General features: G+C 38.8%; 1 protein-coding gene across 11 annotated transcripts in view; it reads right to left on the bottom strand.

Annotated features, from left to right (window-relative positions):
• The window catches only part of fsd (transmembrane protein fates-shifted), a 341,565-nt gene that overhangs the window by 197,874 nt on the left and 115,747 nt on the right, over positions 1–27,944 (bottom strand). For all 11 annotated transcript variants that reach the window (XR_011392114.1, XM_070085985.1, XM_070085987.1 and 8 more), the window contains one exon: positions 27,433–27,534. Coding sequence is in view for 10 of the 11 variants with exons in the window: in XM_070085985.1 (XP_069942086.1) it covers positions 27,433–27,534 (102 nt within the window). In the remaining variant the exon portion in view is untranslated. The remainder of the gene's footprint in view (positions 1–27,432; positions 27,535–27,944) is intronic.

Below are 27,944 nucleotides of genomic sequence, written 5' to 3'. Positions count from 1 at the left end.
TACAGAATTTGGAGCACATAAGTTAAAAGGTGATGTGGAGTAAACAAAGATATAATTAACCCTTACACTGACCAGGCTCTGAAATTAATACTGTTCCTAGTGTTCACTTTTTAAAAAAAAAATTCTTCTGAAATGGTAGAGAATCTTTTTCTAAAGGTAAGTAAGAAATTTGATGGAAAATTTAGGGAATTATGCAGGTGCAAAGTTAGCGATCTGCAAGCAATTTGTGCATCAGTGATTTTGCCCATTCTGAGTCCTATTTTAAATCAATTCTATTACTCAGGCAACTAAATTCTTAGCTATTTCTCTAGTATGACTTCCATCCTGTCAGCTGAGCAAAAGAAACTGCCCATTCAACTATTATAAGTACCTTATAAAGTGTACAGAAGTCAGTAATTTGGCCAAATTTACACAAAATTTGCAAAATACCAATTTAGAAATAAAAGTGCAAAATAACAATGAAGACATTCCTTGGACTAAAACAACATTTTCTCTTTTCATAAAGCATGTCCCCAGGCCTCTCCTACATTACATTTGCCTTCCATTTTGAATTCATAATCGCACAAAAACAGATTCACTCTATTTCCCAGATAATAAAATATAACCAGGCAAGATTTTTCATGGTTTACAGCATCTCAGTAATCGAATCAGACATATTAAAAACCCATAAAACAGACTGGGGGGTGCAGGGGGTTTTACCTACCCTTAGGAAAAATCAGCAAAAATAATTTTTGCTACTTTGAGTCCAATTTCAAGCTACTTCCGATCCTGAACTAACCAAAATCATCTCCATTTCAGTATTGGTCGGCCATCACTAATCCAGCATCATCGGGATCTGTAGGGTGCCGGATTAGTGATTTTGCTGGATTACAGATTGCTTAGGTTAGAATACACTTAACCCAAAGGCAATATTTACGCATTGGCGATTTCACCCATTTTACGCCCTATTTTTGGCCCATTCCATTGTTCTAGCCTACCAAACTCATAGCTATTTCTTTAGTATTCCTTCTATTCTGTTGACTGAGTACAAGAAACTGCCCATTCACCTATTTCAACTTCCCAATAAAGTGGTCAGAAATTGATAATTTGGCCAATTTCACACAAATTTCAAAAGATGCCAATTTCAAAAGAGGGTCCAGAATAAACAATACAGGCATTCCTAGCACTAAAGTAACATTTTCTCTGTTCATTAGTCATGTCTCCAGGCTCCTCTTATATTATGCTTGCTTTCCATTTTGAATTTTTTAGTCACAAAACAATAGAAGACATTATTGTAATAATTGCATAAATAATGTCATGATAGTAAATGCACACTGTAACCTTGCAAAGAAATTAAATCTTTATCTTTATCTTTCAGGGCAACCCATTAGTGACTGCGTATTAGACCAGCCAATTGGATGATGACATCATTTGTTTACTCTTGAACACTGGCAAAAATCAACATTTCCGCTACTTTGAGCTCAATTTTAAGGTACTTTCCGGCGTGAAACCAATCAAAATTATATCTATTTCTGCAATGTATCTTTCATTCTATCAAATGAGACCAAAAAAATGAGAATACAACCATATAAACCATATGAAAATACACCGCAGAGTCGGGTTTACACCATAAACATGGTCGCAGTATTTTTCTAATTATGCTCTGCCTGCTGCAGGATTTTTTATGTAGTGCACACTTACCACAGACCTATTCTCTAGTACATAGGCCCAAATTTACCAGTCACAGCTAATCTGAGTGAGCTGAGCTCATGGTGACCGATAGTAGCTTCAAAGCCACTTTATCTTTTATGGACACTGTACAATGTATGTGCTTTACACAATGAGAAGCATTTCTTTTACTCATTGGAACTGTTCCTAGGGCTAAGAGTGGGCAGATTATAGCAATAAATGGAGAAAGAAATTGGAATGACTTATGCAGCAAGTAGTGCCACCAAACAGTAGAGGCAGGTTGGTGTGGCAACCCCGAAAATTTGAAATTATGCTAGCCGAAATTTGTGCCGGATTACTGATGGAACCAGACTACTGACTGCCAGATTAGTGATGGCCAACCTGTAGTGTATATTCCATTCAATCAAATGTTACCAAAAAATGGACAATAAAGCCATAAAAACCATCCTAGAAAACACCTCAAAATTGTAATTTTAAACCAAACACAAAATCACAATTTTACTTTTCCCACCATAAACCATGTGGAGCAGGATTTTTTTATACTGTGTACACTTTCCACACAAACCTATTCTCTCATAACTTGGTCAGAATTTACCACTCACAGTTTATCTTAGTGTGTTAAGCTTATGACGTAGAACTACATGAGGGATGCTGGCCTCAATTACATTGTTATATGTGACAGCTAATGAACTGAAAAGATTAAGAGATGAGGAAGGGTTGTTGACATGGTATGAGCATGCAAAGAGAATCGAAAAGGACAGGTTGAAGGGAGCAGCAGATGAGATCAGCACAGGAATGGTTGGAGGGACAGGGGGAAAAAAAAAAAAAAAAAAAGGCTTTAACGCCTTAACTGTCCAAATGTAGATCTACATTCTCTCATCCAGTGCTCCAAATATTTTGAAAAAAAAAAAAAATTTTTTTTTTTTAATAAAGAGGACATTTATTTACATAATGTAAAAAAAAAATTTAGTCATTACTTACAAAGATACAGTGGACCCTCACATAACGCTATTAATCCGTTCCTGAGAGCTCAATGTTATGCGAACTTATCGTTATGTGAATTAACCCTTTGACTGTTTTCGACGTATAAATACGTCTTACGAGCCAATGTTTCTGACGTATATATACTCAATAATTCTAGCGGCTTCAAATCAAGTGGGAGAAAGCTGGTAGGCCCACATGTGAGAGAATGGGTCTGTGTGGTCAGTGTGCACCACATAAAAAAAATCCTGCAGCACACATTGCGTAATGAGAAAAAAAAAACTCTGATCGTTTTTTTTGGAATAAAATGCCGACTTTGAGGTGTATTTTCGTATAGTATTTATCGTTGTATTCGCGTTTTCATGGTCTTAAGTGATAAAATGGAAAACATATTACAGAAATAGAGATGATTGTCATTACTTTTACGATGAAAACGACCTTGAAACTGAGCTCAAAGTAGCAGAAATGTTCGATTTTTACCAATGTTCAAGAGTAAATAAATCACACCACACGTCCAATACACGTCAACTAGAAAGGGGTTTAGTTATAGGTAATACATATTTTAAGAAAAAGAGGATAAATAAGTATACACGATATGATGTAGGGCGAAATGACAGTAGTTTGTTGGATTATGTATTGGTAGATAAAAGACTGTTGAGTAGACTTCAGGATGTACATGTTTATAGAGGGGCCACAGATCACTTTCTAGTTGTAGCTACACTGAGAGTAAAAGGTAGATGGGATACAAGGAGAATAGAAGCATCAGGGAAGAGAGAGGTGAAGGTTTATAAACTAAAAGAGGAGGCAGTTAGGGTAAGATATAAACAGCTATTGGAGGATAGATGGGCTAATGAGAGCATAGGCAATGGGGTCGAAGAGGTATGGGGTAGGTTTAAAAATGTAGTGTTAGAGTGTTCAGCAGAAGTTTGTGGTTACAGGAAAGTGGGTGCAGGAGGGAAGAGGAGCGATTGGTGGAATGATGATGTAAAGAGAGTAGTAAGGGAGAAAAAGTTAGCATATGAGAAGTTTTTACAAAGTAGAAGTGATGCAAGGAGGGAAGAGTATATGGAGAAAAAGAGAGAAGTTAAGAGAGTGGTGAAGCAATGTAAAAAGAGAGCAAATGAGAGAGTGGGTGAGATGTTATCAACAAATTTTGTTGAAAATAAGAAAAAGTTTTGGAGTGAGATTAACAAGTTAAGAAAGCCTAGAGAACAAATGGATTTGTCAGTTAAAAATAGGAGAGGAGAGTTATTAAATGGAGAGTTAGAGGTATTGGGAAGATGGAAGGAATATTTTGAGGAATTGTTAAATGTTGATGAAGATAGGGAAGCTGTGATTTCGTGTATAGGGCAAGGAGGAATAACATCTTGTAGGAGTGAGGAAGAGCCAGTTGTGAGTGTGGGGGAAGTTCGTGAGGCAGTAGGTAAAATGAAAGGGGGTAAGGCAGCCGGGATTGATGGGATAAAGATAGAAATGTTAAAAGCAGGTGGGGATATAGTTTTGGAGTGGTTGGTGCAATTATTTAATAAATGTATGGAAGAGGGTAAGGTACCTAGGGATTGGCAGAGAGCATGCATAGTTCCTTTGTATAAAGGCAAAGGGGATAAAAGAGAGTGCAAAAATTATAGGGGGATAAGTCTGTTGAGTGTACCTGGTAAAGTGTATGGTAGAGTTATAATTGAAAGAATTAAGAGTAAGACGGAGAATAGGATAGCAGATGAACAAGGAGGCTTTAGGAAAGGTAGGGGGTGTGTGGACCAGGTGTTTACAGTGAAACATATAAGTGAACAGTATTTAGATAAGGCTAAAGAGGTCTTTGTGGCATTTATGGATTTGGAAAAGGCGTATGACAGGGTGGATAGGGGGGCAATGTGGCAGATGTTGCAAGTGTATGGTGTAGGAGGTAGGTTACTGAAAGCAGTGAAGAGTTTTTACGAGGATAGTGAGGCTCAAGTTAGAGTATGTAGGAAAGAGGGAAATTTTTTCCCAGTAAAAGTAGGCCTTAGACAAGGATGTGTGATGTCACCGTGGTTGTTTAATATATTTATAGATGGGGTTGTAAGAGAAGTAAATGCGAGGGTTTTGGCAAGAGGCGTGGAGTTAAAAGATAAAGAATCACACACAAAGTGGGAGTTGTCACAGCTGCTCTTTGCTGATGACACTGTGCTCTTGGGAGATTCTGAAGAGAAGTTGCAGAGATTGGTGGATGAATTTGGTAGGGTGTGCAAAAGAAGAAAATTAAAGGTGAATACAGGAAAGAGTAAGGTTATGAGGATAACAAAAAGATTAGGTGATGAAAGATTGAATATCAGATTGGAGGGAGAGAGTATGGAGGAGGTGAACGTATTCAGATATTTGGGAGTGGACGTGTCAGCGGATGGGTCTATGAAAGATGAGGTGAATCATAGAATTGATGAGGGAAAAAGAGTGAGTGGTGCACTTAGGAGTCTGTGGAAACAAAGAACTTTGTCCTTGGAGGCAAAGAGGGGAATGTATGAGAGTATAGTTTTACCAACGCTCTTATATGGGTGTGAAGCGTGGGTGATGAATGTTGCAGCGAGGAGAAGGCTGGAGGCAGTGGAGATGTCATGTCTGAGGGCAATGTGTGGTGTGAATATAATGCAGAGAATTCGTAGTTTGGAAGTTAGGAGGAGGTGCGGGATTACCAAAACTGTTGTCCAGAGGGCTGAGGAAGGGTTGTTGAGGTGGTTCGGACATGTAGAGAGAATGGAGCGAAACAGAATGACTTCAAGAGTGTATCAGTCTGTAGTGGAAGGAAGGCGGGGTAGGGGTCGGCCTAGGAAGGGTTGGAGGGAGGGGGTAAAGGAGGTTTTGTGTGCGAGGGGCTTGGACTTCCAGCAGGCATGCGTGAGCGTGTTTGATAGGAGTGAATGGAGACAAATGGTTTTTAATACTTGACGTGCTGTTGGAGTGTGAGCAAAGTAACATTTATGAAGGGATTCAGGGAAACCGGCAGGCCGGACTTGAGTCCTGGAGATGGGAAGTACAGTGCCTGCACTCTGAAGGAGGGGTGTTAATGTTGCAGTTTAAAAACTGTAGTGTAAAGCACCCTTCTGGCAAGACAGTGATGGAGTGAATGATGGTGAAAGTTTTTCTTTTTCGGGCCACCCTGCCTTGGTGGGAATCGGCCGGTGTGATAATAAAAAAAAAAAATAAAAATAGGGAGTCTAATATTCTTTCACTAGTGCACTGATATTATTTATACCATCTTTACAATACTGCAGTCGTCTGCATAACAGTAAATTTTGTATTTTTTTGTATGAATAAAAAATCAAAATAGAAAGCAATAATAATATAAGAGGGGCCTAGAGATGTGACTAATGAACAGAGCATATGTTATTTTAGTGCCACGAATGTCTACCTTGTTTATTCTGGACCCTATTTTGAAATTGGCATCTTTTTTATTTTGCGTGAAATTGGCCAAATTGCCAATTTCTGACCACCATATTGGGTAGTCCAAATTAGTAAATGGGAGGTTTCTTGTACTCAGCTGATAGATAAAATGGAGTTCTAAAGAAATAGCTATGAGTTTGGTCAACTGGAACAATGGAATTGGCTGAAAATAGGGCTCAAAGTCGGCGAAATCGCCGATACGCATATGTCGCCGAGACCGCTAACTTCGCGGGAGCATAATTCCACGAGTTTTCGACCAAATTTCGAACTTTTGGTGTCATTACCATCGGGAAAAGATTCTCTATCATTTCATAAGAAAAAATAATTTTTTTTTTTTTCAAAAATTGAGCGACATAGAATGACAGTTTCAGAGAGGGGCCTGAAACAGTCAAAGGGTTAATTTTTCCCATAAGAAATAATGGAAATCAAATTAATCCATTCCTGACACCCAAAAGTATGAAAAAAAAAAAATTTTACCACATGAAATATTAATTTTAATACACACAAACTGAAGAAGACATGCACAGTTACATGACACTTACCTTTATTGAAGATCTGGTGATGATTGATGGGATGGGAGGAGGGGAGAGCGTTGATGGTCTTAGTGTTTAGAAGGGGAATCCCCTTCCATTAGGACTTGAGGTAGCAAGTCCTTTTCCGGGGTTACTTCCCTTCTTCTTTTAATGCCACTAGGACCAGCTTCAGAGTCACTGGACTTCTGTCGCACAACGTATATGTCCATAGAGGTCTGTACCTCTCGTTCCTTTATGACTTTCCTAAAGTGGTTCACAGCATTGTCAGTGTACAGGTTGCCAACACGGCTTGCAACAGCTGTCTGAGGGTGATTTTCATCCATGAAGGTTTGCACTTTAAGCCACATTGCACAGATTTCCTTAATCTTTGAAGTAGGCAACTTCTTCAATTTCTCTCTCCCCTCCTCTGAAGCAGTTTCCTCAGGTGTGGCCTCTTGCCGTTGAAGATGATCTAGCAGCTCATCAGTGGTTAGTTCTTCATTGTCCTCCTCCACCAACTCTTCCACATCCTCCCCACTAACCTCCAACCCCAAGGACTTCCCCAATGCCACAATTGATTCCTCAACTGGCATACGCCTCTCAGGGTTAGCCTCAAATCCTTCAAAATTCCTTTGGTCTACACATTCTAGCCACAGTTTCTTCCAAGCAGAGTTCAAGGTCCTCTTAGTCACTCCCTCCCAAGCCTTACCTATAAGGTTTACACAATTGAGGATATTAAAGTGATCTCTCTAAAACTCTCTTAGAGTCAATTGAGTTTCTGAGGTCACTACAAAGCACCTTTCAAACAGAGCTTTTGTGTACAGTTTTTTGAAGCTTGCAATAACCTGCTGGTCCATGGGCTGCAGGAGAGGAGTGGTATTAGGAGGCAAAAACTTCACCTTAATGAAGCTCATGTCCCCACAAAGTCGCTCTGCAAAGTCTGTAGGATGACCAGGGGCGCTGTCTAACACCAGGAGGCACTTAAGGTCTAATTTCTTTTCAGTTAGGTAATTTTTCACATTGGGGCAAATGCTTGGTGTAACCAGTCATAGAAAAAGTCCCTAGTGACCCATGCCTTACTGTTTGCCCTCCACAGCACACACAAATTAGCCTTGAGGATATTCTTTTGCCCGAACGCTATGGGAGTTTCAGAGTGATACACTAATAAAGGCTTCACTTTGCAATCACCACTAGCATTGGCACACATTAACAGAGTAAGCCTGTCTTTCATAGGCTTATGTCCTGGGAATGCCTTTTCCTCCTCAGTAATGTAGGTCCTGCTTGGCATTTTCTTCCAAAACAGGCCTGTTTCGTCACAATTAAACATTTGTTCAGGTTTCAGTCCTTCACTGTTTATGTACTCCTTGAATTCCTGCACATATTTTTCAGCTGCTTTGTGGTCCGAACTGGCAGCCTCACCATGCCTTATCACACTATGTATGCCACTACGCTTCTTAAATCTCTCAAACCAACCTTTGCTGGCCTTAAATTCACTCACATCATCACTAGTTGCATGCATTTTTCTAATTAAATCCTCATGCAACTTCCTAGCCTTTTCACTTATGATCGCTTGAGAGATGCTATCTCCTGCAATCTGTTTTTCGTTTATCCACACCAATAAGAGTCTCTCAACATCTTCTATCACTTGCGATCTCTGTTTCGAAAACACAGTTGCACCTTCGGCATGAACAGCTTCCTTGATTGCCGTTTTCTTGGACACAATAGTAGCGATGATTGATTGGGGTTTACTATACAACCTGGCCAGCTCGGAGACACGTACTCCACTTTCATACTTAGCAATGATCTCTTTCTTCATCTCTACAGTAATTCTTACCCTTATTCCTGTAGGGTTGGTACTAGAAGCTTTCTTTGGGCCCATGGTCACTTATTTTGCAGATGAAATCACCAAAAACGCTGTAATAATACAAAATGTTCCGATTGTATGCTTGGATGTTACCGCGGAGGCTGGCTTGTAAACAATGTCACCGGCGGAACATGTGAGGCTGGCTCAGGCTGCACATTAGACGCGTCTCGGACGAACAGCTTTGAGCGAGTTTTTTAGCGGTATGCGAGGCAAAATTTTAGCGATAAAATGTATCGGTATGCGGATTTAACGTTATGTGATGCCAAAGGTATGCGAGGGTCCACTGTATAAGGCCACAAAGCTGGTGCTTGTCACTCACCTGACGGCACCATGAGACACTGCTGCTTGCAGAAGTGTTGCTGATATACCTTTTTTTCTCATTTTTTCAATTTATATAATTTTTATGTTCTGATAATTACAATTTGTAGTAGTTACTGTATTGTGATTTTATAGCCATTAATATTTGATACTGAAATAGTACTCAAATAGTCACAAACACAGTGATAGGTGAACATTTTCACCTACCTTACTCACACATTACTGTCTAGAAATATATACATAGTATTTATAGGTCCCAGCAATGTTTTGGACGCACGAGAGTAAGACGAGTGTCCTCCACTGCTGACAGTGCAGCAATGGAGTGATATTTGTTTTCACTGTTACACATAACTTTCTTTGTTTTCACTGTTACACATAACTTGTCTATCTGTCTGTCTGTCTGTCTGTTGGTCTGTGCCTGTCTGTTTGTCTGTGTCTGTATCTAGCTCTGTTTCTGTTTATCTCTGTCTCCTCTTATCTGTCTGCTTGTCTCTCTTTCTGTCTCAGAGAGTGGCTCAAGAACCAACAGGTATTGCACAACGATGCAGAGTCGTCACATCTGATTCCTGAACAAGTGAAAATGTGTATTACTTGCCAGTCATGTTTATTATACCTCAGATCTACAAGCACAGTATAGCACTTTGTCTAGATCTTTTGGGTTATCCTAGGTAATTTACAATATGAATAATAACTGTATTTAAGTGTATCTGTGAGACAGAGATAGGGATAGAAAGAGACAGAGATAGATACAGACAGATGGAGATAGAGACAGACGAAGTCAATCAGCCAGCCAGCCACCCAGCCAGCTGGCCTACCAAACATGTATTATATATGTTCCTGAATTGTTTTTCTTTACTTAGAGCATAGGTTATAGGGCATTCTGACACGATGACACTACCAGTGGTATCAAAAATGACAGGATGTTACACAAATGTTGCACATGGGTTACTATTGAGGTTTTTGATATTTCCTCGACCACTTGTAGCCACATCCATCTCAAAGCCACTAAACTCAGAGTCAGCATCACTTTCTTCTTAAAAGGGGAGTGTTAATATGACATGGCATCAGTGAATCCCTGGTGCTGGCTCTAGCTGGCGCTCAATTGAACTAGTGCTCCCACAAGGTATTAAGTGGTTCCAAATATTTTTTTAATACTGCACACGCTAAGTGTTAACTCTTTCAGGGTTTCTGACGTACTAGTGTGGCTTACACACCAGGGTTATTGACATAACAGTACGCCTAAATTCTAGCGCTTTCAAATCTACTGAGAGAAGGCTGGTAGGCCTACATATGAAAGAATGGGTCTATGTGGTCTCAGTGTGCACAGTATAAAAAAAATCCTGCAGTACACAGTGCATGAGGAAAAAAAACTCCGAACGTGTTTTTGGCTTAAAACAGCGACTTTGAGGTGTATTTTCGTATGCTATTTATGGTTGTAGTATTCTAGTTTTCCTGGTCTCATTTTATAGAATGGAAGACATATTACAGAAATTGAGATGATTTTGATTGGTTTCATAATGAAAAGTACCTTGAAATTGAGCTCAAAGTAGCAGAAATGTTCGATTTTTACCAAAGTTCAAAAGTAAACAAATCATGCCAAGCGGGCAATACACGTCAACTGGTGAGTCTAATATTCTTTCACAAGTGCGCTAATATTATGTATACCATTTCTACACCATTTCTACACTAATGCATAACAGTAAATCTTCTATTTTTTGTGAGAATAAAATTTTGAAGTGGAAAGCAAAAGAGATGTATGAGGGGCGTGGGGACGTGACTAATGAACAGAGAAAATGTTATTTTAGTGCCAGGAATGTCTGTCTTGTTTATTCTGAACCCTATTTGGAAATTGGCATCTTCTGAAATTTGTGTGAAATTGGCAAAATTGCCAATTTCTGACCACTTTATTGGATAGTTGAAATCGGTAAATGGGTGGTTTCTTGTACTAATTCGATAGAAAAAATGGAGTTCTAGCGAAATAGATATGATTTTTGTCAACTATTACACTGGAATTGGCCAAAAATAGGGCTCAAAGTGAGTGAAATCGCTGATGCATAAACATCGTCGAGACCGCTAACTTCGCGAGAGCATAATTACATAAGTTTTCCATCAAATTTCATACTTTTGGTCTCATTATGATCAGGAAAAGATTCTCTATCATTTCATAAGAAAAAACATTTTTTTTTTTCGAAAAATTTTCGACCCTGAGAATGAGTTTAGGAGAGGGCCTCTCGACCCTGACAGGGTTAAAACCCATACTATATTGACCAGGCATCTCAGGCCAATCATGCCAAATTTTAAGGCAGGAAAAATAAAACGTAAATCTATGTTTCGACAGTTGAGGGGTTAAGATTCAAGCTTGTGTGAATGCATAAGATGAGGATGAATAGAGACAACTGATATTTAATGGATGTGCTGCTGGAGTGTGAGCAATGTAACTTTTAAAAAAGGATTCAGGGAAACCTGTTAGCTAGATTTGAGTCTTGGAGGTAGAAAGGGCAGTGCTTATTCTCTTCAGGAAGGGTGGAGATGTTACAGTCAGAGGGTAATTTGATTGTGATGTCAACCACTTCTGGAAAGAGAGCAAATGAGTGAATGTTGGTGAATATGTTTTCTTCTTTGGGAGATGACCATTGAGTTAAAAAAAAAATATTGTATTAAAGTGAAAATCTACAACCTAGGTACACAGTTAGTGCACCTAGGTTGTATTTAGTAACAGACAGCAACCACCCAGGGAGGTCCTACCATCTCATGTAAAAATAAAAAAAGTTATTTTTTCACTAAATGACTGTGAAACAGAAACCTGCAATTATTTTACATGATAGCAGGATTTCTGGTGTCTTCCATTTCATTCTCATAAACACACAGGATGACAAATACATCTTGCTGCTTCTACTTACACTTAGTTCCTATCACACATATATGTACATGTACAGTGGTCCCTCAATAATCGTCCCGCCTGAAAGTTGTCCATTTCGGAAATAGTCCCGATATTTCCTCTAAACATTGGCTCGTAAATGGTCCGTCCACTCGCTAATCATCTTTCGTCCTGGATGCGTACTCACGGCTCTGAGCCGTTCCCAGCCAGTGTGCCATTGTTTACCAGTGAGCGACGGTCCCCTCACGTATTCATACGAAATATTTCATAATATTCCATTCATTTTAGTGCTTGCAAGTGCTAAATAGGCTACCATGGCTCCAAAGAAAGCTCCTAGTACCAAACCGTTAGTAAAGAAGGTGAGAAATACGACTGAATTTAAGAAAAACATCATTGAACAATATGAAAGGAGCAAGAGTTTCAGCAGGAAGAGCAACAGATAGCAGCTCAGAATCTTGCTGCAGAGGAGGAGGAAGAGAGATGGAAGAAGGTGCCTTCTTCAGAAATTAAGGAGATTTTTGAAATGTGGGATAGGATGGAAAGATTTATGGAGAAACATCACCCTGAGAAGGATGCTGCAAGCCATATTGGCAACTTGTACAGTGACAGAGACTTAGCCCATTATAGGGAAGTTTTAAAGAGATGCCAGAAACAGAGCTCTCTGGACAGTTTTTTTGTGAGACAGGACTCCAGCGACTCTGAAGCTGGTCCTAGTGGCATTAAGAAACAGAGAAGTAACCTCAGAAAAGAACTTGGTACCTGAGGTGTTAATGGAAGGGGATTCCCCTTCCAAACAGTAATCCAATGTCTCTCCTCCTCCAGTCTTCCATACACTAAGAAGAATCACCAATAAAGGTAAGTGTTATGCTGTTAATGTTTCATTCATCATGTTCCACTGTACTGTTTATGTACTACATCTATATTTCTGGCAAAGTGTATGGTAGAGTTATTATTGAAAGAATTAAGAGTAAGACGGAGAATAGGATAGCAGATGAACAAGGAGGCTTTAGGAAAGGTAGGGGGTGTGTGGACCAGGTGTTTACAGTGAAACATATAAGTGAACACTATTTAGATAAGGCTAAAGAGGTCTTTGTGGCATTTATGGATTTGGAAAAGGCGTATGACAGGGTGGATAGGGGGGCAATGTGGCAGATGTTGCAGGTGTATGGTGTAGGAGTTTTTTTTTTTTTTTTTTTTTATCACACTGGCCGATTCCCACCAAGGCAGGGTGGCCCGAAAAAGAAAAAACTTTCACCATCATTCACTCCGTCACTGTCTTGCCAGAAGGGTGCTTTACACTACAGTTTTTAAACTGCAACATTAACACCCCTCCTTCAGAGTGCAGGCACTGTACTTCCCATCTCCAGGACTCAAGTCCGGCCTGCCGGTTTCCCTGAACCCCTTCATAAATGTTACTTTGCTCACACTCCAACAGCATGTCAAGTATTAAAAACCATTTGTCTCCATTCACTATCAAACACGCTCACGCATGCCTGCTGGAAGTCCAAGCCCCTCGCACACAAAACCTCCTTTACCCCCTCCCTCCAACCTTTCCTAGGCCGACCCCTACCCTGCCTTCCTTCCACTACAGACTGATACACTCTTGAAGTTATTCTGTTTCGCTCCATTCTCTCCACATGTCCGAACCACCTCAACAACCCTTCCTCAGCCCTCTGGACAACAGTTTTGGTAATCCCGCACCTCCTCCTAACTTCCAAACTACGAATTCTCTGCATTATATTCACACCACACATTGCTCTCAGACATGACATCTCCACTGCCTCCAGCCTTCTCCTCGCTGCAACATTCATCACCCATGTTTCACACCCATATAAGAGCGTTGGTAAAACTATACTCTCATACATTCTCCTCTTTGCCTCCAAGGACAAAGTTCTTTGTCTCCACAGACTCCTAAGTGCACCACTCACCCTTTTCCCCTCATCAATTCTATGATTCACCTCATCTTTCATAGACCCATCCGCTGACACGTCCACTCCCAAATATCTGAATACATTCACCTCCTCCATACTCTCTCCCTCCAATCTGATATCCAATCTTTCATCACCTAATCTTTTTGTTATCCTCATAACCTTACTCTTTCCTGTATTCACTTTCAATTTTCTTCTTTTGCACACCCTACCAAATTCATCCACCAATCTCTGCAACTTCTCTTCAGAATCTCCCAAGAGCACAGTGTCATCAGCAAAGAGCAACTGTGACAACTCCCACTTTATGTGTGATTCTTTATCTTTTAACTCCACGCCTCTTGCCAAGACCCTCGCATTTACTTCTCTTACAACCCCATCTATAAATATATTAAACAACCACGGTGACATCACACATCCTTGTCTAAGGCCTACTTTTACTGGGATAGAGGATAGTGAGGCTCAAGTTAGAGTACATAGGAAAGAGGGAAATTATTTCCCAGTAAAAGTAGGCCTTAGACAAGGAGTCTGTGGAGACAAAGAACTTTGTCCTTGGAGGCAAAGAGGGGAATGTATGAGAGTATAGTTTTACCAATGCTCTTATATGGGTGTGAAGCATGGGTGATGAATGTTGCAGCGAGGAGAAGGCTGGAGGCAGTGGAGATGTCATGTCTGAGAGCAATGTGTGGTGTGAATATAATGCAGAGAATTCGTAGTTTGGAAGTTAGGAGGAGGTGCGGGATTACCAAAACTGTTGTCCAGAGGGCTGAGGAAGGGTTGTTGAGGTGGTTCGGACATGTGGAGAGAATGGAGCGAAACAGAATAACTTCAAGAGTGTATCAGTCTGTAGTGGAAGGAAGGCGTGGTAGGGGTCGGCCTAGGAAAGGTTGGAGGGAGGGGGTAAAGGAGGTTTTGTGTGCGAGGGGCTTGGACTTCCAGCAGGCATGCGTGAGCGTGTTTGATAGGAGTGAATGGAGACAAATGGTTTTTAATACTTGACGTGCTGTTGGAGTGTGAGCAAAGTAACATTTATGAAGGGGTTCAGGGAAACCGGCAGGCCGGACTTGAGTCCTGGAGATGGGAAGTACAGTGCCTGCACTCTGAAGGAGGGGTGTTAATGTTGCAGTTTAAAAACTGTAGTGTAAAGCACCCTTCTGGCAAGACAGTGATGGAGTGAATGATGGTGAAAGTTTTTCTTTTTCGGGCCACCCTGCCTTGGTGGGAATCGGCCAGTGTGATAATAAAAAAAATAAAAAAATCTATATTTCATGTAAAAAAAATTTTGTTTTAATACTTCTGGGTGTCAGGAACGGATTAATTGTATTTACATTATTTCTTATGGGGAAAACTTATTCGAAAATCGTCTATTTCGATAATAGTCCCACTTCCAGGAACGGATTATGAACGATAATTGAGGGACCACTGTATATGTATACACACCCATCTGAGTTTTCTTCTATTTTCCAACAGTTCCTCTTATTTCCTTTTATCTCTATGAAGAAGCAGAGAAAAATCCTTACTCCGTCAGCCATGCATGTCACAAAAAGCGACTAAAGTGTCGGAAGCAAGAGGCTAGTAACCCCTTCTCCTGTATTAAATACTAAATTTAAAAAGAACATTTTAACCCTTTGAGGGTCCTGATCTGAAACTTGTCCACAGGGTCCAAGAATTTAAAAAAAAAAAAAAAATTATGTTTTCTTAACCCCTTCAGGGTCCAAGGCCAAAATCTGAAGTGGTGCTCCAGTGTCCAAGAAATTCTGAAAAAAAAAGTTATTTTTTTCTTACAGAATTAAAGAGTATATTTTTGTCAAGGTAATAAGACAAAAAAAAAATTTCTGATCATTACTTACCGAGATACAGCGGCGGGAAGTTGACCCAAAATGAGCGGGTGGCGGCAACATCAGTGACTTCCGCAAAATCCCATTTTTTTATTTTACGTTTTTTATAGTTTTTTCTTTTCTTTTCTAATTTTTTTCTTTTTCTAATAACATTTGTGGCCTATGAGACCAGTATAATGTATATTGTATAAGTGTACACTCATTGTATTCAACACAATAACTGCACTAATTTGTTTATCATTATATTGCTTACAAAACTTGTTTACAAGTTTATTGTAAACAAAATGATGAAAATATTAGTGTGGTTATTGTGAATACAATGGTACCATATAGAACCATATGGTACAATGGTGCCATAGCATGCAATGGTACCATATGGTACAATGATACCATATGATACAATGGTACAATATGGTACAATGGCACCATTTGGTACAATGGTACCATATGATACAATGGTACCATATGGTGCAATGGTACCTTATGGTACCATATGGTGTAATGGTACCATATGATGCAATGGTACCATATGGTACATTGTACCATACAGTACAATGATACCATATTGCAATTGCACCATATGGTACAATGGTACCATATGATACAATGGTACCATATGGTACAATGGCACATGATACAATGGTACCATATGATACAATGGTACCATGATACAATGCTACCATATGGTACAATGGCACCATTTGGTACAATGGCACCATATGGTACAATGGTACCATATGGTGCAATAGTACCTTATGGTACCATATGGTACAATAGCACCATATGATACAATGGTACCATATGGTACAATGGCACATGATACAATGGTACCATATGATACAATGGCACCATATGATGCAATGGTACCATATGGTACAATGGCACCATTTGGTACAATGGTACCATATGATACAATGGTACCATATGATACAATGGTACCATATGGTGCAATGGTACCATATGGTGTAATGGTATCATATGGTACCATATGATGCAATGGTACCATATGGTACATAGTACCATATGGTACCATATGGTGCAATAGTACCTTATGGTACCATATGGTACAATAGCACCATATGATACAATGGTACCATATGGTACAATGGCACATGATACAATGGTACCATATGATACAATGGCACCATATGATGCAATGGTACCATATGGTACAATGGCACCATTTGGTACAATGGTACCATATGATACAATGGTACCATATGATACAATGGTACCATATGGTGTAATGGTACCATATGGTGTAATGGTATCATATGGTACCATATGATGCAATGGTACCATATGGTACATAGTACCATACAGTACAATGATACTATATGGTTCATTGTACCCGTTGTGACTATACTCTACATGACCAAAATGCTATAGCTATATACTTGTCCAAACTTCCCACCACTACAGATATCAGTACTAAAACTCAACACACAACTCAGGATATAAATAACCATAATTTAAACCTAGAAGATGATTGATCACGTTGACCCTGATCTAAACCTACATAATCTGACACACAATCAAAACCTATTGGAAAGTAACTGCCTTTACTACACAGCATCACAAGCCAGCACTATCATAAACAATGATAAAAGTCTATCAGTACTTAACTACAACATCAGGTCCTTAACCCTTTCAGGGTCCAAGGCCCAAATCTGGAGTCACGCACCAGTGTCCAAGAATTTAAAAAAAAAAAATTTGTTATTTTTTCTTATGAAATCGTAGAGAATCTTTTTGTGAAGGTAATAAAACAAAAAGTACGAAATTTGGTGGAAAATTGACGAAATTATGCTCTCGCGAATTTTGATGTGTCAGCGATATTTATGAATCGGCGATTTTGCCGACTTTGACTCCCATTTTAGGCCAATTACATGATTCCAATCAACCAAATTCTTAGCTATTTGACTAGTATTACATCTATTCTATCGATTGAGCACAAGAAATCGCCAAGTCAATTGTTTCAACTACAAAATAAAGTGATCGGAAATTGTTAATTTGGCCAATTTAACACAAAGTTCAAAATATTCCAATTTCAAAATAGGGTCCAGAATAAACAATGTAGGCATTCCTGGCACTAAACTAACATTTCCTCTGTTCATTAGGTATGTTTTGAGGCTTTACAAATAAATTCCATTTTGATTTTTTATTCACATAATGAATTTTTATTCACACCAAAAAATAGAAGATTTACTGTTATGCAATACTGTAATAATTGTATAAATATCATCACCATATTTGTAAATGTATATTAGACCCACCAGCTGATGTGTATGAGATGTGTGAGGTCGTTTGTTTACTCTTGAATATCGGCAAAAATTTAACATTTCCGCTACTTTGAGCTCAGTTTCAAGCCATTTCCAATGCTAAAACCAATCAAAATCGTCGCTTTTTCTGTAATATGTCTTCCATTCTATCAAATGAGACCAAGAAATCGCAAATACAACTATAAGAAACATACGAAAAAACACTGCAAAGTTGCTGTTTTAATCGAAAAATCATGATTTCAGTTTTTTTTTCTCATTATACACAGTGTGCTGCAGGATCTGTTTTATGTGGTGCACATATACCACATAGATGTATTCTCTCATATCTAGGCCCAAATGTACCACTCACAGTTTATCAGAGTGAGCTGAGCTCATGGCGTAGATCTACGGTTTGGACACTCACTGTAAAGCCGTAGATCTACGGGACGGACCCTGAAAGGGTTAAGCAAACACTATGATGACCTCCTGGCACTCCTTGAGTCACTAAAGACACCCTTCTCCTGCATTATTCTTACTGAGACCTGGCTTAAGCAGGACACAATAGATATCTACCCTCTACCAGGATACACAGCAATTCACAACTGCAGAACAAACCAAGTTGGGGGTGGAATTGCAATCTATTACTCTAACCAATTATCTTGCATTAGCACCAATTGCTTTAGTGATGAATATGGAGAATACATTTTTGCTAATTTTACTGTAAAAAACCTTAAGACGCCTATAACAATCGGTGCCATTTACCAGATACCCCACACAAACATCCCAAACTTCAATGAGAAATTAACCCTTTGAGGGTCGACAGGCCCTCTCCAAAACTCGTTCTCAGGGTCGGCCGAATTTAAAAAAAAAAAATTATTTTCTCTTACGAAAAGATAGAGAATCTTTTCCCGATCATAAAGACACCAAAAGTTTGAAATTTGATAGAAAACTTACGGAATTATGCTCTCGCAAAGTTAGCGGTCTCGGTGATGTTTACGCATCGGCGATTTTGCCCACTTTGAGCCCCATTTTTGGCCAATTTCACTGTACTAGTCGACAAAAAACATGAATATTTCGCTAGAACTCCATTTTTTCTATCGAATGGGTGCAAGAAACCAGCCATTTATGAAACTCAACTATCCAGTACAGTGGTCAGAATTTAGCAATTTTGCCAATTTCACACAAATTTCAAAAGATGCCAATTTCTGAATAGGGTCCAGAATAAACAAGAAAGACATTCCTGGCACTAAAATGATATTTCCTCTAGTCATTAGTCACGTCTCAAGGCCCCTCTTATATTCTTTTGCTTTCCACTTTGAATTTTTATTCTCACAAAAAATATAAGATTTACTGTTATGCAGACTACTGAATTAGTGTAAAAAATGGTATAAATATTATTGGTGCACTTGTAAAAGAATATTAGACTCACCAGTTGACGTGTATTGCACGCTTGGCACGATTTGTCTACTTTTGAAGTTTGGTAAAAATCGAACATTTCTGCTACTTTGAGCTCAATTTCAAGGCACCTTTCATTGTAAAACCAGTCAAAATCATCTCATTTTCTGTAATATGTCTTCCATTCTATAAAATGAGACCAAGAAAACTAGAATACAACAATAAATACCATACGAAAATACACTGCAAAGTCGCTGATTTATTAAAAAAAAATGGTCAAAGTTTTTTTTTCTCATTATGCACTGTGTGCTGCAGGATTTTTTTTAGACTGTGCACACTGACCACATAGACCCATTCTTTCATATAAAGGCCTACCAGCTTTCTCCCACTAGATTTGAGGCTGCTAAAATTTATGAGTACTAGTACGTCAAAAACCCCTACGCGTAAAACGTACTAGTACGACCAAAACCCTCAAAGGGTTAAAGGCACTAATAACAAACAGACAAATGAATAAGCACCACCTTCTCTTAGCTGGAGACTTCAACATCAACCTTGGCCTACTAGATGATCAGCCTGTAACTGATTTCATCAACAATATGAACAACACACTTCTCATACCAACAATAACTAAACCAACCAGGCTCACTGAGACAAGTGCAACCATAATAGACCACATATGGACCAATATACTAGCCCCCCTTAAATCAGGGATAATCACAGATAGCACTACAGACCACTACCCTACCTTCCTCTTGACAAACATTAGTAAACCACCACTTCAATACAACAAAGTCTCATTTAGACTCCATGATGAGGCCTCAATAAGGAAGTTCACAGCTGACCTAGAGACTGTTGACTGGCCTACAGAATTCTCCAAGGCCAATGGTATTGATGACTGGACAGACATTTTTCTTAACAAACTACTTAGACTATACAACAAACATTGTCCTATAAAAACGAAACAGATCACAAACAAACGGCTTGGTTGCCCATGGCTAACCAGCACCATTCTGAAATCCATTGACAAGAAACACCAATATGAAAAGCAATATAGACAGGGCTTAATACACAAAGATATTCTTAAACACTATTCATCAGTCCTCACCAAAGTAATAAAGAAAGCCAAACAACTATACTACTCCAGTAGATTCACTGACACAAGAGGAGATATAAAAAAGACCTGGAAAACACTCTCTCAGATTCCAGGGACCCACAAACTGAAAAAAACCAAGAATATTGTCCTAACTAAACCTAATGAAACACCACTGCAACCCACTGACACAGCTAACAAGATAAACGACTTCTTCTCAACCATAGGTTCTAATCTCGCCAATAAAATCCCACATACCAATGCCCAGGCCGGGGACTACCTAGATGGGAATTTCCCAAATTCCTTCTATCTTGTTCCAACTGAGCCCTCGGAAGTCACCGAGATTATAAAGTCACTTAAAAATAACTCAGGGAATCTGTCTCATGTCCCACCATTATTGTACAAGAGAGTGGCCCATGTCCTCTCGCATACTATCTCATTACTTTTTAACAAGTCACTAGAAACTAGCACCTTCCCGAAATTACTCAAGACGGCAAGGGTTACACCAATACATAAAGGTGGTGACCCTACAGATTTAAACAACTATAGGCCAATATCAAACTTACCATTGCTATCCAAAATCTTTGAGAAACTCGTGCACAGGAGACTATATTCATTTATAACGTCACAAAACATACTCAACCCCTGCCAATTTGGATTCAGGAAAAATAAAAGCACTAATGATGCAATCATAAAAATGCTAGATCTGCTTTACACAGCATTGGAAAATAAGGAATATCCACTAGGAATTTTTATTGACCTAAGAAAAGCTTTTGACACAGTAGACCACGGGATCCTACTCCACAAACTTGACCATTATGGTATAAGAGGCCATGCACTTGCATATTTCAAATCTTACCTTACTATAAGGTATCAGTATGTCACCATTAAAGACACAGCATCAACAACACAGCCACTTGATACTGGAGTTCCGCAGGGAAGTGTCCTTGGTCCCCTGCTCTTCCTCATATACATCAATGATCTTCCAAACGTATCTCGACACCTGAACCCCATTCTCTTTGCTGACGACACGACTTATGTCATCTCTCACCCTAATCTTGCCACCCTCAACACCATTGTTAATGAGGAGCTGATCAAAATATCGACTTGGATGTCAGCCAATAAACTTATGCTTAACATTGACAAAACCTACTAAATTATGTTTGGTAGCAGAGCAGGAGATGCACAAATTAACATTAAGATCGACAACACTCTAATTGCCAGGCATAATGAGGGCAAATTCCTAGGCCTATACCTCGACAACAACCTGAACTTCAGCACCCATATCCAACACATAACCAAAAAAGTATCCAAAACAGTTGGGATCCTCTCCAAGATATGATACTACGTGCCGCAAACTGCCCTTCTCACACTATACCATTCTCTTATATATCCATACCTCACCTATGCTATCTGTGCTTGGGGTTCAACTGCAGCAACACACCTAAAGCCAATAATAACCCAACAAAAAGCCGCAATAAGAATAATCACTAAATCCCATCCCTTGCAACACCCCCCCCCACTCTTCATAGATCTAAACTTACTCCCTGTTCAGTACATCCACACTTACTACTGTGCAATCTACATCTACAGGACCTTAAATTCCAATATTAACCTTGACCTAAAACGCTTTCTTGATAGTTGTGACAGAACCCACAGGCACAACACCAGACACAAACATCTCTATGACATTCCCCGTGTCCGACTAAACCTTTACAAAAATTCAATGTATGTCAAAGGCCCTAAAATCTGGAACACCCTACCTGAAAATCCCAAAACTGCAGACACATTCACCTTCAAAATTACCATCAGAAAACATCTTATCTCCCTGATACACCCTGTCAACTAATAATACGAATACCACCTGGTGGTTCACACTTACACTCACTCACCCATTTGACCATAAACAGAAATATCAATCTCAATCTCAAAATAATGAATCTTAACTAGTCATAAGTTGGCCTGTGATACTCCAATACTGAAACTATGTATAGTGCCAAAACAAAAGTATTCACATTGCTAAACTCACAACTAGTATTTAGTCACTTAGCCATAATACCAACTTACCTCATAATTTTGTAATATTTTAAACTTAAGATTTAATATAAGTCTGCCCGAAATGCCTAGCCATGCTAGGTGTTCTAGTGGTACACTCTGTAATTATTATTTTACTACATGTAAACCACACAATAACCAAATTCTGTAAACTCAGCATTGTAATCCTTATAGAGAATAAACTTTGAATTTGAATTTGAATATGGTACTGTTGTATTCAACACAATAAACACACTAATATTTTCATTATTATTTTGTTTACAGCAGTTGTTTACAACAAAAATATGCAAAAATTTTGTATATTAGTAATGTTCTATTATATATTTACAAGTGTACAGGAACCTGATGTGTTCCTTGAGGTGGATGACAAAGTACTTTGTCTCGGAAACTGCGGAGTCAGTCGCTAGCTTGTATCACCACTCACTCAGTCTTGGCTGGTGTCTCATGCCACCAACACCTATTGACCATATGGTACACGGTATCATATGTTACAGGGTATCATATGGCACATTTTACTATATGGTATAGGGTACCATGCAGTACAGGGTACCATATGGTGCAGGGTACCATATGGTACATGGTACCATATGGTACAGGGTACCATATGGCACAGGGTACCATATGGCACAGGGTACCATATGGCACAGGGTGCCATATGGTACAGAGTACCATACAGTACAGGACACCATATGGTACAGATACAGGGATAACTATGGAAATAAGTCATCCTGACTTTTTTGGGTTATCCTAAGATTTTATACATATGCTGTTATGTATGATAATCTATGTAATTGTATTTCTGTACACCTGAATAAACTTACTCAAGTGCATGTGGCATCATAAGTAAGTTTATTTAGTTATACACAAATAAAGTTACATAGAATATCATATTTAGCAGCATATGTTTGGAGAACCTAGGATAACCCAAAAAAGTCAGACAGATTTATTTCCATTAGGGTCCCTGTACCACATGGTATAATGTACCATATGGTACAATGTACTATATGGTACATTGTACCATATGGTACCACTCTACCATATGATACCATTGTACCATATGATACCATTGTATGACATGGCACCATTGTACCATATGGTACCATTGTACCATATGGCACAATGGTACCATATGGTTCAAAACCATAGAATTCGTCTTCATCTCCACTTCCATCAGTTTTAGAACTGTAAGTTGTGAAGAGGAGAGTCAGAATTCGCCCGGAGAGTGGGTGGGGAGTGAGAGCTTCCTTGCCGCCAGGCACAATGAACAAAGCTACTTTGCTGGCGTTCCCACAATGCCATGCGGGCGTGCAGATTTTTTCTATGGTGTGCACACTGACCACCCAGACCCATTCTCTCAGATGTAGGCCTACCAGCCTTCACGCGCTAAATTTGACGCCGCTAGAATTTTGGCGTAGATCTATGGTTTGGACCCTGAACGTAAAGCCGTAGATCTACGTGATGGACCCTGAAAGGGTTAAGAAATGGAAGAGAATCTTTTTCTGAAGGTAATAAAACAAATAGTATGAAATTTGATGACAAATTGACAAAATTACGCTCACGAATTTTGCTTCATCAGCAATATTTACACATCTGTTATTTTGCCCACTTTGACTCCCATTTTAGGCCAATTACATTATTCCAGTCAACCAAATTCTTAGTTATTTTGCTAGTAATGCTTCCATTTAATCGGCTGAGCATAAGAAATTGCTCAATCAACTATCTGAACTACCCAATAAAGTGATTGGAAATTGGTAATTTGGCCAATTTCACACAAAATTTAAAATAATCCAATTTCAAAATAGGGTCCAGAATAAACAATGCAGGCATTCCTGGCACTAAAATAACATTTCCTCTGTTTATTAGTTAATGAATTTTTATTCACACCAAAAAACAGAAGATTTACTATTATGCAATACCCTATTGTAATAGTTGTATAAATAATATCAATGCATTCGTGAACGCACATCAGACCCAGCAGCTGATGTGTATTGGACGTATATGTCATTTGTTTACTCTTGAACATTGGCAAAAATTGAACATTTCTGCTAGTTTGAGCTCAGATTCAAGCCATTTTCAGTACTAAAACCAATCAAAATCATCTCTATTTCTGTGATATATCTTCCATTCTAACAAAAACATAGGAAAATACACCACAAAGTCGTCATTTTAATACAAAAACACGGTCTCATTTTTTTTCTCATTATGCACTGCATGCTGCAGGATTTACTTTATATGGTGCACGCTTACCACATGGATGCATTGTTTCATATTTAGACCCAAATTTACCACTCACAGCTTATTTGAGTGAGCTGAGCTCATGGCATAGAACTACGGCTTGGACTCAGGCTTCAAAGCCATAGAATTACGGGATGAACCCTCAAAGGGGTAAAGTTGGGATGTTTGAATATGCATGTATGTAGTACAGATGATGATAAAGAGATGATTGTGAATGCTATGAATGAAAAGAAACTGGATGTTCTAGCCATAAGTGAAATAAAGCTGAAGGGGGTAGGAGAATTTCAGTAGGGAGAAATAAACAGGTTTAAGTCAGGTGTATCCAAGAGAATTTGTACTAAGGATGGAGTAGCAGTAATGTTGAAGGATCAGTTATGGAAGGAAAAGAGGTAATATAAATGCATAAATTCAAGGATTATGTGAATTAAAATAAAAAAAAAGTGAGTTATATTAAGTGTTTATGCGTATGGGGAAGAGAGGAGTTTAGGAGGGAGAGATTGGGAGAGAGAGATTGAGATTTTGGGAGATGTTCTGTGAGAGTTTAGAGAGTTTTGAATCAAGTGAAAAAGCAATTGTGATTGACCTATATGCTAAAGTGGGAGACACTGTTGTAGAAAGCATAATAAGTAATTATCACAGCCTTTAATTGAACTTTGTATAGAAAGAGGTTTGTTAATAGGTAATACATTTTTTTTTTTTTTCAACAAGTCGGCCGTCTCCCACCGAGGCAGGGTGACCCAAAAAAAGAAAGAAAATCCCCAAAAAGAAAATACTTTCATCATCATTCAACACTTTCACCACACTCACACATTATCGCTGTTTTTGCAGAGGTGCTCAGAATACAACAGTTTAGAAGCATATACGTATAAAGATACACAACATATCCCTCCAAACTGCCAATATCCCAAACCCCTCCTTTAAAGTGCAGGCATTGTACTTCCCATTTCCAGGACTCAAGTCCGACTATATGAAAATAACCAGTTTCCCTGAATTTTTTTTTTTTTTTTTTTTTTTTAATCACACTGGCCGATTCCCACCAAGGCAGGGTGGCCCGAAAAAGAAAAACTTTCACCATTATTCACTCCATCACTGTCTTGCCAGAAGGGTTTCCCTGAATCCCTTCACTAAATATTACCCTGCTCACACTCCAACAGATCGTCAGGTCCCAAGTATCATTCGTCTCCATTCACTCCTATCTAACACGCTCATGCACGCTTGCTGGAAGTCCAAGCCCCTTGCCCACAAAACCTCCTTTACCCCCTCTTTCCAACCCTTTCGAGGACGACCCCTACCCCTCCTTCCTTTCCCTATAGATTTATATGCTTTCCATGTCATTCTACTTTGATCCATTCTCTCTAAATGACCAAACCACCTCAACAACCCCTCTTCTGCCCTCTGATTAATGCTTTTATTAACTCCACACCTTCTCCTAATTTCCACACTCCGAATTTTCTGCATAATATTTACACCACACATTGCCCTTAGACAGGACATCTCCACTGCCTCCAACCGTCTCCTCGCTGCTGCATTTACCACCCAAGCTTCACATCCATATAAGAGTGTTGGTACTACTATACTTTCATACATTCCCTTCTTTGCCTCCATAGATAACGCTTTTTGACTCCACATATACCTCAACGCACCACTCACCTTTTTTCCCTCATCAATTCTATGATTAACCTCATCCTTCATAAACCCATCCGCCGACACGTCAACTCCCAAGTATCTGGAAACATTCACTTCTTCCATACTCCTCCTTCCCAATTTGATATCCAATTTTTCTTTATCTAAATCATTTGATACCCTCATCACCTTACTCTTTTCTATGTTCACTTTCAACTTTCTACCTTTACACACATTCTCAAACTCATCCACTAACCTTTGCAATTTTTCTTTAGAATCTCCCATAAGCACAGTATCATCAGCAAAAAGTAACTGTGTCAGTTCCCATTTTGAATTTGATTCCCCATAATTTAATCCCACCCCTCTCCCGAACACCCTAGCATTTACTTCTTTTACAACCCCATCTATAAATATATTAAACAACCATGGTGACATTACACATCCCTGTCTAAGACCTACTTTTACCAGGAAGTATTCTCCCTCTCTTCTACATACCCTAACCTGAGCCTCACTATCCTCATAAAAGCTCTTTACAGCATTTAGTAACTTACCACCTATGGTAGTAGGTTGGTAGATAGCAACCACCCAGGGAGGTACTACCGTCCTGCCAAGTGAGTGTAAAATGAAAGCCTGTAATTGTTTTACATGATAGTAGGATTTGCTGGTGTCTTTTGTCTGTCTCATAAATATGCAAGATTACAGGCATGTCTTGCTACTTCTACTTACACTTAGGTCACACTACACATACATGTACACGTTTATTTATACACACTCATCTGAGTTTTCTTTGATTTTATCTTAATAGTTCTTGGTCTTATTACTTTTCCTTTTATATCCATGGGGAAGTGGAATAAGAATCTTTCCTCCATAAGCCATGCGTGTTGTAAAAGTCAACTAAAATGCCGGGAACAATGGGCTAGTAACCCCTTTTCCTGTAAAGATTACTAAAAAGAATAAGAAGAAGAAAATTGTCAAAGTGGTAATACATATTTTAAAAAAAAGAGAACAGATAAGCACACGATATGATACTCAGCATGATAACAGCAGCTTGACTCGTGTTCGTAGATAAAAGACTGATGAAAGGATGTCTGGATGTGCATATTTTTTGAGAGGCAACAGATGTGTCATATAATTACTGAAAATGAAAATGTTTATTTCCTTGCAAAGCTTACAATGTGTGGTTTACATATTATAAGATATTAATTACAAAAAAAGCCACTAGCATGCCTAGGCATTTTTTTTATTAATGAAAGTATTTCTTCTTTTTGGGTCACCCTACCTCGGTAGGAACAGCCAGTGTGGTTAAAAAAAATATATGAAAAACGAAAAGCAGTTCATCAGAATTAAAGTATAAAAAGTGCAAATTAAGGTGAAATACCTTCTATACATAGAAAACCAAAATTTAGCAGTAGTGGTGACGTAGTATGTAGCCTGGCAGGTAGTAGCAAATCTTCCTACATCCTCTGGACGAAGATACTCACTGTAATATAAGTTCACACTTTAACTTTATTCAACTATAAAAATATAAATCATTCACTCAGAAATACAACAATTTTTGATGGCATTTTATTCAATACATATTCTGTAAAAGCACATCAGATATAGTAACTGCTTCATTTTATGCTCCCTACTTAATAGAATCATGATCATGTCCATTGTAAAGATAAAGATGTTTATTTGGCTAGAATACTGTATCCTTACAACCAAAGACCTCGAGAACTGTTTGTGTTTATAAGATGAACAAAAAAGTAATATTAACAATAAGAGAAATTATACTTCCCTACAGTAAACACATTCACTATCATTTAGTCGATGACTTTTGCCAAAAGTGTGCTGACATCACAGTTTAGATGACCCTCCAAGCTACACCATCCCTACCCATCTTTTAGA

The sequence above is a fragment of the Cherax quadricarinatus genome, chromosome 17 (genome assembly GCF_038502225.1).
Source record: "Cherax quadricarinatus isolate ZL_2023a chromosome 17, ASM3850222v1, whole genome shotgun sequence".
Classification (NCBI taxonomy): Eukaryota; Metazoa; Arthropoda; class Malacostraca; order Decapoda; family Parastacidae; genus Cherax; species Cherax quadricarinatus.
This window is presented reverse-complemented; position numbering and strand designations above follow the sequence as displayed.